Source organism: Haliotis rufescens, unplaced genomic scaffold, assembly GCF_023055435.1.
Source record: "Haliotis rufescens isolate VD_foot unplaced genomic scaffold, xgHalRufe1.0.p SCAF_1, whole genome shotgun sequence".
NCBI lineage: Eukaryota > Metazoa > Mollusca > Gastropoda > Lepetellida > Haliotidae > Haliotis > Haliotis rufescens.
In genome coordinates, this window is record NW_025963779.1 from 60,695,784 (window position 1) to 60,711,699 (window position 15,916).

Consider the following 15,916-nt stretch of genomic DNA (forward strand, 5'->3'; position numbering starts at 1 on the left):
AGGATGTTGCTGGAATATGGTTGCAATCCCCTTACACAAGCTGCTTCACAAAGCCTTATTTACATGCGTTACAAGTTACCTCCTTACCTAATTAATAATTAAATGATTTTGTCCATTTAGTATCCATATGACAATTCTATAGATATATCCCTCTTGTTTATGTCAATTGATATATTGAAAGGCAGTGAATCATGTCAAGTTAACGTTGCATGACTGTTTTAGATATAACGGTATGAAGTGCCTATGTTAGTGAGCGACTGTGATTATCATCTGTCAGGATTAGGAGCAGCATGACAGGGGTACACCAAGAAAGAACTGTGCAAATAATATACATGATTATGTGTATAAGTGAGTGACAACCCGAAGTGATGCAGGTTGTCTATAAATAGAAATGAGTGAGTGATTTGAGTTTAACGCCGCTTTTAAAAATATTCCCGTTATATCACGACGTGTCAGCTTAATGCGGGAGGAAAGCCCGAAGTGATGCAGATTGTCTATACATAGAAATGAGTGAGTGATTTGGGTTTAAAGCCGCTTTTAACAATATTCCAGTTATATCACGGCGTGACAGCTTAATGTGAGAGGAAAGCCCGAAGTGATGCAGGTAGTCTATAAATAGAAATGAGTGAAAGACACACAGACTATATCAGTTTGATGATACACAACGCCAAGATCTAGGCTGCAAATGGACATCGGCTATTGCAGCATACACCCTGTTTAGGTCTTGTCTAGGTGTCCTGTTACAAGAATTCACAGACTCTGACAGTGTCTGGTGATGAATCCCTGCACACATAGTTCATTAATTCATACCACTGCATAGTCATTGTCTCCCTTGTTTGAAAGATCGATGCCTTGTTCCCCGTTAAGCAAATAGTTCAATGTATTCAGAAGAGAGTGTAAATAAAAATAAGGCGTATATTATTTGATTGTATGCGTCTGGTGTTGACCGTGCGTGTCAATGGATAACGAATTTTAACAACGCCCTTGTAGATACTGCCCTTGCAATAACTCATTAATGATAGATGGTTGATGAATGACATAACCGTCGGGCGAGCACTGACAAAGCAAAGTTTTAATGCATGTATAACGTGACAATAAACAGTGTAGAACAATCACTAAGGGTGTCTACTCAGTCGCAAGAAACATGGACTGTCAACGCTAATTGTCCCCTCGTATGTTGCTCTATGTTGCAACCTTGTATTGATGAAGGGGCACAGTTGGTCTGGTGGTGAGGTTGTGGTTTGGTGTGCGTGTCTATATCAGAGTGTATGTGTGTGTATTGTGTGCGCGACAGGTGCGTGCGTATGACAGTGTGTTTATGTGCGCGTGCTTGCGGTCGTGCCTGTGTGTATATTAGTTTGTGTGCGTGTGCGTGCCTGAATGTTCGTGTGTGTGTGTGTGTGAGTGTGTGTGTGTGTGTGTGTGTGTGTGTGTGTGTGTGTGTGTGTGTGTGTGTGTGTGTGTGTGTGTGTGTGTGTGTGTGTGTGTTTGTGTGTGTGTGTGTGTGTGTGTGTGTGTGTGTGTGTGTGTTTATACGCTGGTATGTATGTGAGGGTAGTGGTAGTTCATAGCTTTCAGCATGTACAATGAACAATGTTCTGTTCTATGATTGTCTTTATCAAATATTATCAAATCATCGTACAACGACTCCTGGTCTGCCAGCACTATACTCGAGTTTGATGGTTTAACGTGGAGAGGAGAAATGGGGTTTAACGCCGCTTTCAAGATTATTGCACTTATATATCGACGTGCATGCATGCGTGTATGTGAGTGCGTGTGTGAGTAGGTGCATCTGCTGGTACAAGTTATGCCGGTTTTACAGTGAAAACCCAGAGATACCATGCCGCAGCGTCAGGCGGGGTAACAACAATTGCCATCTTTGACGTCTTTTGGTATGACGCGGGATCGAAACACCGACCTTCCTCTCTCCGGGCGGACGTTCTATCCACTAGACCACTGACGCTTAATATCGTAAACATCTGAGTTACTTTGAGTTTTCTTCCCCAATTAAGCAGACAGGCCATGATGCAACTGAAACAATGCTAAACCGGCGTTACATCCAACTCACTCATGGACCTACTGATTACAGATCCGTTTTCATCGGTATTTGGTACCATTTGAATGTTAGAGGTAAGTGACGTTAGTCATAGGCGTTTTAATGTTGGAGAAATTACGATCACAGGTATATCTGTTGCTGATATATCAAGACTTGTTATATGAGCGGATCCTGGCAACAACGAGAAACAATTCGCCATAGCAAGTTGCTGCGTCTTAACCCACACGGCCGCTCGTCCTTTATCACTGACTAGTGTAAAGTACCAGATTGCATTTGACGGGTTTTTTAAATAAAGTTAATTCAATACATGAAAGCTATAAATTATCATTGGGTGGAATATCCGACACAGATCAAAGATTTTAGCATACCTCTCTGAATATGAATATGGCATTCAAACTATTACTAAGTAAAAACCCTCTTCGATTTATGAAAGTCTCTGAATGCGCAGAGACAAATCCGAAAGAGAAAATGACTGATATTCCAGAATAAGGTATAGGCGGTATAAGTCTTACAATGGATGCACCCATGTAGTTGCTTAACTGGAAATGGTCATGTACATATCTTTCCACAATTTGTAAGCCATTAAATCAAGAAAACGTGTACATTGCCACATTCAACATACAAGCAAATCTAGCTTTAGACTCAGTAGAACATCCGAATGGACTTGGCTGTAGGCTGAAGATTGAAAGTGGAAAGCGGAACGTGCGAATCCATTTAATATAGTAAATCATTTACGACAGAATCGATGATTTTGAACTAACATGTTAGTGACGCTTGGACTCTGAAGTCTGGATTCAGACAGTGAAACCGATACTAGAATTATACAGTTTCAGGCATAATGGACACTGGACAGTGATACGTTTGCTCGAGATACACACATGCACCCTATTGCTAGCTCCAGGCAATGTCACTGGTACTAGATACAAATGGAAGTGCAGGATTACTTGAGCTGGCACCTGATACAGACAGTACTTTCTTGACACATACTTCGACAGCGATAATAGATGGATACAGTGACAAATCTACACCACAGACAGAATTGTCATTAGCAATAAACCGTGCATACGTAGTGCTATAAAATGCCGTGAATATTAGACATAGGACAAAATAGTACATTGACATTACTCCCAGCCACTCGGCGCAGGCAGTGACATAAGTTACATGCACTAGACACAGAAGCCATCGAAGCTACACTAGTATAAGACACATATAGCACAAATCCATGACACTAGTCACAGACACTGATACTGGTATTACACACAAATAACGTACACTGATTGTAGTGCATTACGTTATTTACAGAAAATGGCACTAGTCCTAAATGCAAGTCACTAACACTGCCAGTGGTTCTAAATAAAATCGAAACTTTTCTATAATCATACAAAATTCGTCCATTGTCCATTGTAAGGATCCGACTATATCATGAGCGTTGTTTTACTGTCACATAGCAATGATCCCAGGTGGTTTCACTAGTCCCTAGTGGGTAAATCAGTCGAAGGGGATTGGCCTCACTAGTCACAGACACTCTCGGTAGTTTGAAACACTATACACAGACAACGATATTATTCTCGACACAATCATAGTATACATCCACTTGTTCATAAATTGTAATATGCCACTCCAAAACCTTAATTTATAATATATTGAAAAAAATACTGACGTAGATATGTATTACAATACGGAGAGCTACACGAAACATATCGATCAGATTCATATTATTTACTATCATATCACTTACGTAGGATCATCTGAGATTACAGTCATACATCTATTCATTATTGTTCGTAACCACTCACGTTGACCTCAAGGGCAATCAATTGTAGATATTGCAGAAGTTAATGTTTTCATACATTGCAAGTATGACATTTGTTGTCAGCCAGATTGTCATTCGTCAAACTCTCTACCCTGCATCAAGCTCTTCTGCCGCATCAGATAGAGTGTCATTCGTCAAACTCTCTACCCTGCATTAAACTCTTCAGCAGCATCAGACAGATTGTCATTCGTCAAACTCTCTACCCTGCATCAAACTCTTCTGCCGCATCAGATAGAGTGTCATTCGTCAAACTCTCTACCCTGCATCAAACTCTTCAGCAGCATTAGACAGAGCGTCATTCGTCAAACTCTCTACCCTGCATCAAACTCTTCAGCAGCATCAGATAGAGTGTCATTCGTCAAACTCTCTACCCTGCATCAAACTCTTCTGCCGCATCAGATGGAGTGTCATTCGTCAAACTCTCTACCCGGCATCAAACTCTTCAGCAGCATTAGACAGAGCGTCATTCGTCAAACTCTCTACCCTGCATCAAACTCTTCTGCCGCATCAGATAGAGTGTCATTCGTCAAACTCTCTACCCTGCATCAAACTCTTCAGCAGCATTAGACAGAGCGTCATTCGTCAAACTCTCTACCCTGCATCAAGCTCTTCAGGATCATAAGCCAGAGTGTCATTCGTCAAACTCTCCACCCTGCATCAAGCTCTTCAGCAGCATCGTCTCATTTGTAATGGTTTCATTTTGTTCGACTGTGTTAACAAGTTTTTATTACCGTATATATCGCCAGAACCATATTTGACCGCAATATACTAGCCTTGTTTTGGTTGATTTTGACAGTTAAAAGCAGTTAAGTTATAAAGATGCTTAACTTCTGATCACCACTTTATGCAAGATATCATTGAAAGGTGTAATACCGTGCTCAGAGGTTTCTCCAAACTGGTAAGTGTGCAACGCCCGTGTTACGTCGGGATTTCCTCTAACACGGGATTTAACTGACACGTCGCTTTGGGGTGGTTGGGTAGCCTTGGGGGGTTACTGCGATCGATCATCAAGACGAAGGCCCGGGTTCGATTACCTACACCCATTTCTGATGTTCCCCGCCGCGATATTGCGGGAATGTTGCTAAAAGCGGTGTAAAACAATATTCAATTCTTGAGTTTCACATGACGAATGGACAAGATCGGAATAATCACACGTGTTAAGTCCTTCAAAACATATCTTGATGTAATTATATTTACTTCAAAAGTTACAGTCAGTCCAGTCCAAACATATGTTCAAACAGGTAAAACAAACAAATCATTGTTGACATAAATACAGCCAGCGGCTGAAGGCGATGTCTTTTTTATGTTGTTTGCATGGCAGACAACATATCGTAAAGTCTTTACTTCCTTTCCGATAAAAAAGTCGATGAGAGAATGTTCTTTGTCTCTTTCAAGTAACATCAGGTGAATTCCTATTAGGACATTTTTGTGCTTGTCAGGCTGCTACCTTTTAAATCTTTATCTACACTCGTAAATACTTTGATTTATACAGCTATTGAAGACTATACAACAGTATCAACTAAACAATGTAAGCTCAATACAGAGTTTAGAAAACTAATCTCCACACCAACACAATCAGGATCAGGTCAAGTTTATCTGTTCATGAAGAACCGAGTGTATTAAGGAACACAAGATAAAAAGAAAGGAACAGGTTCTTACGAATGAAATTTCACAGGAATGCATTATTTTGATCGGATATTTATGCATTTGAATGTTTATCTCCATATTTACATGCATGTTTCGTTGCTTGAAGATCTACTGGTTCATTTCTAAAGGATCACTTTCATGATGACTGTTTTCACTGTCAGACGCCGATCTCCATCCTAGATTTACACGTACTTATAGGTGTTTTTTTTGTGTAATTGGGTTAATCATTCATCAGCTTTATATAAATATCACAAACTGGAAGACAAATACATTTTTTATTAATTGTTTGAATCATATATTTGTTTGGGTTGTGTACAGACCTGAGCCGTGTAATCCTTCAATAAATGAAAGCGACAAAACCCTTTCCACAATCATGAAATCTCTGCCCAAAGCAGAGTCTGTTGTACGATTCCGACTATATGAAACTATACATCGTTTCATCCACCAACTCATCCACGTAAAACCACGCTACCTTTAGGCCCGGGGGGTCCTCGCATGCTGTTGTAACTCCGAAGATTCTCAGCTACTAATCCTGGGTCAGGAGTGTCACCTTTGATCCCGGGGTCGCCTTTTCTGCCGGGGAGACCTGTGTATAAACATACATAAATGGTAGAGTGAGTGGGCTGCAATATGTCAATGTGTATTATGATGTGTGCACATCCGATTGACTGCAGTCACAGCAACTGCTATCAATAAACTATTAAATATATGTTATCTGTACACTAATGTTTGTCCTCAAACGTGCACTTGACCGACATCTATACATTTCATGCTGGTGGTAGCCCATGATTCTAAGCCTTGGACCAATTTTGTTATCAAATGTTATCTGTGTTTGATTGTGAAATCCAAGCACTATAGTATGATTTTCTACCTTTGGGCACGTACAGTTTTGTTATGAAAACGAACTGTCAATTCACCCATCCTGCCTGAATCGACAGTGAAATCTCGTAGTCACGAACAGTGTTATTCGAGGTTAAACAAACCGTTTATACAAATTTCCAGATTAATTAATCATTACAATGTAAGTTTAGTCGATTTAGTAAGAAGGCCAAAGGTCCAAGTACATTATACATGGAAGTTGTTTGGCAGACTGGTACAAAATCAATAGGCAGATAGTAATAGAAATTGTAGTTTAAATTACGATAAAGAATGATAACTACACTAATATCGTGTGATGATGTCTATCGTGGATAAGAAATGGTTACTAAATAAATTCTGACCGGAAAGCGAGGGATTTGGACCAATGTTGGGTTTGATTGCACATCAGGACAACATGTAATGATTTCTAACATTGAAACAGGTTCAGTTTTTGTTACCGAGATGAAATGGCAATGTCCCTACCCAACAAGAATCTTAGTCAAACTACGAAATCCTTTTACCGTATTAATCTATAACCTTGAATAAGTATAGGTTTTGTAAACGACTCCAACTGGTAATGTCCCTACCCAACAAGAATCGATATGGAAACTACGAAATCTAGTACAATAATGATGACCAAACTTTAAGCAAGTGTAGTTTTTTTACTGACACAAACTGGAAATGTTCCTATCCAACATAAATCAAAATAAAAACTACCAATTCCAGTGGAGCAATGATCTTTCCTGTTTTGAAATGAACTGTAAGTGTTCTTTCCAAGGATGAATCCGTATCAAGACCAAGGAATTCATAGTTCTGATTCATGGTTTGGGGCTTTTGTTTACCGAGACGATTTGACACTGATATTGTTCCAATGAATTCATGTAAATGTCGCCTCCATCTTGTCTAGACCGTGTGACAAACAGCCATTAAGAAGGACATTAGCGTTTAATTTAAGCCAAGGTGAGTGGTAGTAAACTGGTAGGCAACGGAAAGTGTACACTCCAAAATTAACACTTCACTCTACTCAATATTGTGTACTGTGAAAATGCGACCGTTATGTTTCTTGTGAGATACTCATTGAGATTATGCAAATCATATCGCCTATGGTACCCGTGACAAATAGATCACGATCGAACAACCAAGTCTTGTTTGTTTCAATTCTAGCCACCATCAAACATAGGTGAATACGTTCATTGGCCTGGCATTGTATTATCCCGAAAGATAATGTACACAGGTAACTTAAATTAACATGGTTTATAACCAATGTGTGTAAAGTGCACCTGGAGCCCCCGAGTCCCCTTTTTCGCCTCTTGATCCTGGAACGCCGGGCGGACCTACAAATGAATATATACATTGTTAAGTCGGTATTTTTATACATCAACATTAATTGTTTCACATGTGGTAATCGGAATTCGTTTCATTTTCTCTAATCGCTCATTGGTCATATTTAGTACTCGACATTCATTGTGAAGTTCTCCATCTTCATATATTCAGAACGTCTTGCTCTTCTCCTTGTTCCTCTACTATCTTCCCACACAATATCTAGGCCACAAGGGGCCACGTTGACGTTAGTTATAATACTTTAGGCATCAGAATGATTCAATGTATGTATATACATATATATCACTCCAAAAATGTATGATGTCCTCAAGACGTGGTATTCTCGTTGTTGGCCACATTTGCCTGAATTTTAGAATTGATTTTTTTTTTTATATGGTTCGCGTTTATCGAGGTTTGTTGTTCATAAAACCATATCCGCAAAGAACATATTGAAGTCAATTCGTATACATACATACGTCAGCAATAATAACTTCTCATGTTACCTATTTAATGATTACAAATATACATGTAACTGTAGATTACAATACGAAATCAGTGGCATTGTTCAGCACAATAATGCCCCGCCAACTCTTATATCAGCCAACCATGAAACAATATCCCGTTACCAGATATGGCCAAATTCCATGTACTAATAAATACACTCATATACACGAAATAGTGCTTGGTTAGCCAATCAAATGCAACGGAATCACATGCAATTTATATATTACCACATGACAAGGATACTAAAACACTAACCACATGATATGAAGCTTGAGAAGGTAACTCAAGAAATTAGTTTCCAGCCCTATCGTTGCCCTAAATCGAAAAACTACAACTACTTCATGAGTTATGATTTACATTCTATATGCCATACTTATAATTAAAGAAGGAAGAAGAAAGGAAACATATATCGATTATCCAAAAATCTCCAAACCAAGAAAGTAATTACATGTGTTATAAATAGGCATTTGCGATGGTTATGAAAACATCTAATTGATAGAATGTTCGACACACATTTAACATGCAATACACCTACTTTTTGTAAAATATTTCAAGTAATATAACTTCCTACCTTGTTGTCCCTGTGCAGAACAATACTCCTTAGCATCCCGACAGTAGGAATGTAAGGCCACCAACTGGAGGGAAAAAACATAAGAAATTGGCGCACATGCAGACATTGACATCCATTAAATCTATAATTAAGACTTTGGAGCCTTTCCTGCTCAGCAGGGTAGATAATTAGATATGCATTAAGCTACTGGTATGCAAAGGATGAAATACATGTAATGATACCAAAAAAGTGATACGAACCATTGCTATGTGGGAAGCAGATTCTCATATATGTATCCAAAAAGCGAGGCAACGAATGTTCACTCGGTGACATGTTATATATAATAAAATAATAAAGTCCGCGTTAGTCCAACATCTTCTTTATATCTGTTTCAGGCCTAGTACTTCCACTGTCTCATGACAGCCCTTAGTGTAATTTACAATGACATATGAATGATGTCATACTTATGATGACGTCATAAATTACAACTGTGACGTCATAATGTATTTACACACTCTAGTATTTTAACAATTGTAAGGAGACATTTGAATTAAAATCTACAGTATTTGTAAAGTAGCAGTGTTACATTTACGATTGAAATGACAAATGTATTAATGCACTCAAGAGATCAATTTGGGTTTCACCAATCGGATAAACATTTGGTTTTTTTCCAGTCTCTGCTGCTTATTACAGGTATACAATTTATAAAACGGAAAAATACTAAATTTCCCGTTTCCGCAATTATTAATGTGTTTGCTGACACCTAGGCATCGAACATTAGGGTCTCTAATTTGCTGTTTGTGTACAGTGACTCCATCTTTTAATTCCATGCCGGTTTCACCGATGTAGTTTTCGCCGCATCCCGAACATCTCATTGCATACGCCACATCTTTGCTGTGGAAGTTCATGTCGGCTTTCACACTGAAACTCTTGCCGTTTGCAAAAAAAGGAAAGTAATACCTACACTTATGATGTTACATGTGCCGCATCTTGGTGTGTTACATCTACTAACACATGATACACTCTCTGTACAAGAATATTTGGATGGACAAAGAATTTGCTTGAGATTTTTGGGTTGCCTGGTACTTTTAAATGTTAAAGAAGATGTTGGACCAATGTGGACTTTATTATTTTATTATAATATAGTCCACAGACACATACACACAGACATGCACGAGGTGGGTCATCTTTTGTAAAACTGTTTTCTTAAGCGTGTCTGTGTACAAAGATATATGCATGGATACGAATAGTAACATCTTGCACACAATTGCAATTTACATAAGAATCATGACATAAATGAACACATAAACATTTGTTTCATAAAACATGTGTGTGATACGTACCGGGTCCTTAGCCCTCTGAGAGTGCGTGTGAAGGAAAAGAGGAGTCAGTCATACAAATGTTCATTTATTTATACAGAATTCATTGTCAGCTACTGAAAACCTTGACTCAAGCTGACAACCTACTTGGCTTTTGTTTTATGACCAATATACCGGGCATGTCATATATAAAGAGACATTTAATTTCACAAACATATTTTCTTGGCAGCAAACTGAAGATATAGCCACAAGTTTATAACATACTAGACCTTCTTTTACAATATGCAAGTTTGTTGGTTTAAAAACATTTCTTTTCCTAAACTTATTTTATTGTCAGCCAACAAAAAGGCAAGGCACAAAATGACAGATTATTTAGGCATACTAGTTGTATATGTTGTACGGATATGTTAATACCTAATGTACAGGTATGTCATATGTACGGAATCATTCTGAATTGCAAGTGGTAATATTGTAGTGTGAACACGTGCATTACAAGCTCATTTAAACCATTTTTGAGCAACTGATTAATTGACGGGCAGTGTTTGATTATATTTAAACATAATTGTCTCCACATGTATTCCCTAAGCTGATTATAGATATAATATATGTGTTAACATATGCGTTGTGATTTTCCCAAACAAATGTGTTCTGATTCCTATATCTGTGTATGGAGAAAGACAATTTAGTTTTAAAATGTTAAATATTGTTGCAACATATTATAAAACGACCTTGTGAATGTAACCTCAGTTACCTGGGCAATGTTGCTCTGGACGCATCACGTCCTCGCTGATAATTATCAGTGACAAGATAGAAGAATCCCGTTATAACGGTTGATGGAAACCTTGGTTAACTACATGACTCTAAGTAGATAACATGATAGCGGCACTGAAATATCAGTGTCACTGTTCTCTATCCTTGAAGGAAAACTAATCTGAACTGCTTCAACATCATTGACATGTTGATCTGTGTAGCAGTGCACTGGTTGCAATGAATTCATGTGATTCATTTTCCGTGTACGTGCAGAATGTTTTCTAATTCAACGTATTGTTTTTATATTAACTTCTGTAACTTATGTTGTTTTCCCATGTCAAACACATTAACCACATTTGTAAACTGTGTCAAGGCAATCCTTGATGTGGTCATGCTCAATACAACGGCAATAACTGACGTTAAACTTTACTCACACAATAAAGTTCAAATTAAGTAATTGTAATATTGTGTTAGCACACAGTGTTAAAACTAGTCTAATTGATCACTATGCGATTCTATTTCGATCCTTTCGAAAAAAACTTTTAAGGATTATATTACCTCAATCTTAAGATTTAAAAAGCTTGGAAATATGCAACTTTAAATGATATTTATAACACCGGTACTACATTGACAGAGTGAGTGAGTCTGTGAATAGGTTTGGTCTTTCGCCGCATTGAATAGTATTTCAGTTATATCACGGCATTCCATGGAGGAAAGCAGAAAGTGAAGCAGGTCTTTGATGTTCACTACTTCGCTGTAAAGGTACTCACGAGTAAAGGTATGGTGCTGACATACCTAGGAACATAATCAAGCTGAACCGGGATTCGAATCAAAGATCATAGGATTCTGGCACGCCTAAGAAACGCAACTCTGCACGGCGAACTGCGATGCTTTTGACGGCAGGGCAACCAGGTCCCCCGGTACTACACTGACATGATTTAATCATATCTGAACCACAAAGTGCAAACTGCCGATGTTATCTAGGCTATAATATTTCGAACCTTCAATGCAGTTTACGCTTCCCTGGCAGTGCACGGAAAGACTTCTACATCATTAGAGCATCTGCATGCTCATTAGCAGTGACCATTACATCCCAGCAGTATTTTTTCACCTGGGCACATCAGCCATTGTTAGGAACTTAGGTCCCATATCACTCCAAGTGTCACAAAGACGGAATGATGGCCCTAAATGTCTTTCTTAATTAGGTCTTAAGGGATGTTCTAATATTTTCTTCAGTCTGTGTCTTCCCTAACAACTGTCTGGTGGAGCGTCTGTGAACATTTGTTCTGATCAATTTGTTGCAAAATGAGTATTCCTCCACAGGACATTAGTGCAATGGAAATGGGTTCTGTCACGTCATGTTATTGACACATTCCATATTCCAGTTTAAATTAGTATAAAGCATATATGTAACATTTATAAGATTCAAAACCTTAAATTCATCATAGAGATGTATGCTATTCGTGTAATTAAAGAACAAACATTATGTAGGTTCCCACGCTAAAAGCATATTTTCATCAATCCTTGCATTATTCATTGTCTTGTATGACTACGAGTACACAAATGTCATTTGATATTTAGAGAAAATGCATAAAGATCGGAGGAATTTTGTATTTTCTCAAGTTTTAAAGCAAGAGGATACATTTTATCAAAATAATAAATATAATCAATAACGTTTTCAAATAGAGCTCATCTGATTTTACATTGTCGTAGCTCGTAATGTCAAATGCAGTCACAAATGCATGTTATTCTGTTTAGATTTATATTATTGTCCATTTTGTCATTGTTACTTTTCATACCTTCATAGTTAGAAAATGTCAGGGACTGTCTTAGAGTAAACGCATCAATTAAAACAATTTGCTTTTTAAAATCATTTAAGAGACGAGATATGCACTAGTAAAATAAATATATCTTCTCTGTGTCAAAATCAAGTTATATTATTCTACATGATACTGAGGATACGATCAACCCTGATCATCGTGAGGCCATATTCATTATGTAACCTGGTAAGCCTGGTGAGTTCCATTATAGTTTCACCGTATGGCCTTCTTACAACAAAGATCAAGGTACACTACACATAGAATGGTCTCACATCTATAAATTTAAATTGTTCTCGCGAGTACTCCAAAAACAGAGCAGAACTGAAAACGATGTCAATGTTAATTGCTACTGAATTCAATCCTTTTATTAAAAGGTAACAATATCGCGTCACGTTCCCTTTTTATCTCGTGTCCGTATGAAACCCCTTCAAACATACATGTGATACACAACAGTATTAAAACTGAATTTGTAAAATAATCAACTGAACTATTGCATGCACACAACTTCTCCACAAGTCAGTCAACATCTACGCCCCAAGCGTCCGCTACTTACTGGAACAATGTATTTAATTATTAAGCAGGCATAGAATTAGGCAGTAAATCAACCGCAACATCTGGCGTTTCACAGATGGGAGGTATGGGAGTTTACCGCTGGGTAGCCTAGTAGTTTAAGCGCTCACTTGCCACTCTGAAAGCCCAGGTTCGATTCTCTGCATTAGTACAATTATGTAAAGTTGATTCTGATATGACTTGCGCATTGCCAAATGGCGTAAAAGTTTATCAATTCACTATTTTGCAAAACAGTAAAAGGCTTACGGGTGGCTGTCATGGCGCAGCACATATGTTCTTATGGGTCAAAATGAGTGTAAATGGCGTGTTATTGTGACAGTTTCGTGTTAAAAGTTTACCTATAACCTAACTCAATACATGCAGATGTCATCATTTCACTCGCATAAATGAACTGCTTTTGGTGATTGAACGATGTTCGATTTTTGTTATTCATATTGTCCATGTACGTCGCATTAATGTCTTCAAAAGTCGTAGGTGATACCGATTACATGATTCATACTCGGACTAATTCTAGGTCATGTTCTCGCTTTGACCTATCGTCTGAAGGTGGTGGTGGTATTATAGAGTAAAGGCGACGTGAGCCAACAGAAGGCACATTGCGCTTAACACACACTTAACTTGATAAGGATCACAAGGTATTATATTGTAAAAAGTATTATGTTGTAAAACACGAAATCGTTTATATAACATAAAGGAGACGTCAGCATATTATTCATTTGGATGCATACATTATTACACATGGAAATTAATGATGGGGGGAAAGAAAAAAAGAGACCCAAGAATAACCTCTGCTTCATGATATGGAATAACCTTAAGTAGACACTTTCATTTCATATTGCTTATATGCAGTATCAACCATTTCATATTCTGGGGGAGGGTGCCTGGCATTTTATCTAAAACAATAAATTGTCTCCAAACATTCTTGAAAAAATAATTATGCTTCAGGTGGTTTTAAAATATCTGTTTCTCTAGCAGTAGAAATCTAGATGCGTTATATCTGAGGTTTTACAAAACTTGCGACCTAATTTATCGAAATATGAATACAGATATGATGTTCCAATTTCAATGTTCAGGTCTCTCGAGACACAAACAATAACCAGTTAACTGAAAAGCAGAGCACACCAGCCCCGGTGCTAATTGTATTAAGCTGTTTTCCCATTACAAATCCTTCACCGGTTTTATGTAGTGTTTGGATGATTTACCGTACATTTGAATCAAGTTACAACCTGAAGATACTCATCACACAGGAAACCTAGGCTTTTCAGAAGGAATACATAAAATACTTCTGACACGGAGCGTTTTAATTTGTCAAGGGACCAACGTTAACGTATGACAAGCCTAAAGTAAAGGAAATTAAACTTTCTTGCTTGTGGTGATATAAAGTACACTAGTCTTACAGTTTCTGGAACCCACAAAAGCAAATATTTGCATGTCAAAATAGTATTATTCAAGGAACATACATTTACGCAAACAAAGCTAATCTTAATAAACAAAAGCAACATTCGTAAGACGTCTCTGCTAAAAGCCATTCCGACTATAACACGAGAATGTGTTTATTAATCACTATCAAATAGGGATGATACCAGTACCAGGTATTCGCGAAAAGGTGATCGTATGAAATGATACTTTAATTGTAAAATTTTGGAAATATTTACAATGGGTACACTTCCTTATGGGGACTCCAATTGTGAAATGAGTTCAGTTTAGTTATGACTTCCTCGGGACTGCTGTATATGCATATCTATTCATGGGTGGTCGTTCCGTTTTTAGTTGGCATGGATACATCCTAAGTACATTCGGGTTTTAGACGTGACCATCGACCGTCGAATTTAATTGTTAGTTTTATATTTGAGCATTGAACCGCAATATGTCAGCCAAATAAACCAGGTTGGATAAGACAAACCGGTTGTTGGTAGTACGATCATCGTTACACACCGTCCGGGTACGATGTCACACAATCTGCCACGTCACAGGCTGACAGCCCGTCTTAGTCGGACCCAATAGTCCACTGCTTTGAACATGTATGTGCATGGTTTTCCACATTCTAATTTTACTATAATGATGTTTTCCTAATGTATAATATCTATAAGTATTAATGTTTTAGTATGTAAAATACGGTTTTACTGCATACTAATGGAATCTAAAATTATTATGCCGTTGTTTATGAATGTGTGACACGATGTTTTCCAAAACCATGACTGTCTTGATCGTATTTCTAAATTAGATATTATATATTTCACAATATATGCACAAGCACCAACGTAAAGTATGTTTTTTTTATAAGTAAGTTCATCCTCGGATAAAAGTGAGAACCTCCACAACAGTGTGTGACTCTCCACACAAAAAAGTTGATATCCACAAAAGTAATAAGTACCACTGTAAATGCTTCCTAAATAGTTTGAGGGTGTATTTGCTTATGTAGTTTGCTCTTTTGGTATGTTTTAGAATGTGTGGCATAAGGTTTTGCAATGTTTTAGAAGCGTCTGACATAAGGTTGTGCTAATTAAGAGAATGACCACATGCTGGCTTTGATTTGTTTTAGAATGTCCGCATTGTTTTTATTACGTTTCAGAATGTCTAGCCTTCTGCAATGGTTTGTGTATGAGTGTTCGCGTGTTATTTTGCTATGTTTGAGAAAGCTGTTTTCCTATCGGGTAAAATGTCTGAAAGCTGCTTTGCTGTGTTTTAAACGTCCGCGAGCTGTTTTGT

At 37.8% G+C, this 15,916-nt stretch overlaps 1 protein-coding gene across 4 annotated transcripts in view; it reads right to left on the reverse strand.

Moving 5' to 3' along the window:
• The window catches only part of LOC124145060 (gliomedin-like), a 53,707-nt gene that overhangs the window by 22,224 nt on the left and 15,567 nt on the right, over positions 1 to 15,916 (reverse strand). For 2 of the 4 annotated variants that reach the window (XM_048398837.1, XM_048398842.1), the window contains exons 2-5: positions 10,092 to 10,106; positions 8,770 to 8,833; positions 7,655 to 7,708; positions 5,989 to 6,102 (exon numbers count right to left, since the gene is read on the reverse strand). In XM_048398837.1, the coding sequence (XP_048254794.1) occupies positions 5,989 to 6,102; positions 7,655 to 7,708; positions 8,770 to 8,833; positions 10,092 to 10,106 (247 nt within the window). The remainder of the gene's footprint in view (positions 1 to 5,988; positions 6,103 to 7,654; positions 7,709 to 8,769; positions 8,834 to 10,091; positions 10,107 to 15,916) is intronic. The other 2 variants (XM_046514728.2, XM_046514729.2) reach the window with 1 other exon arrangement.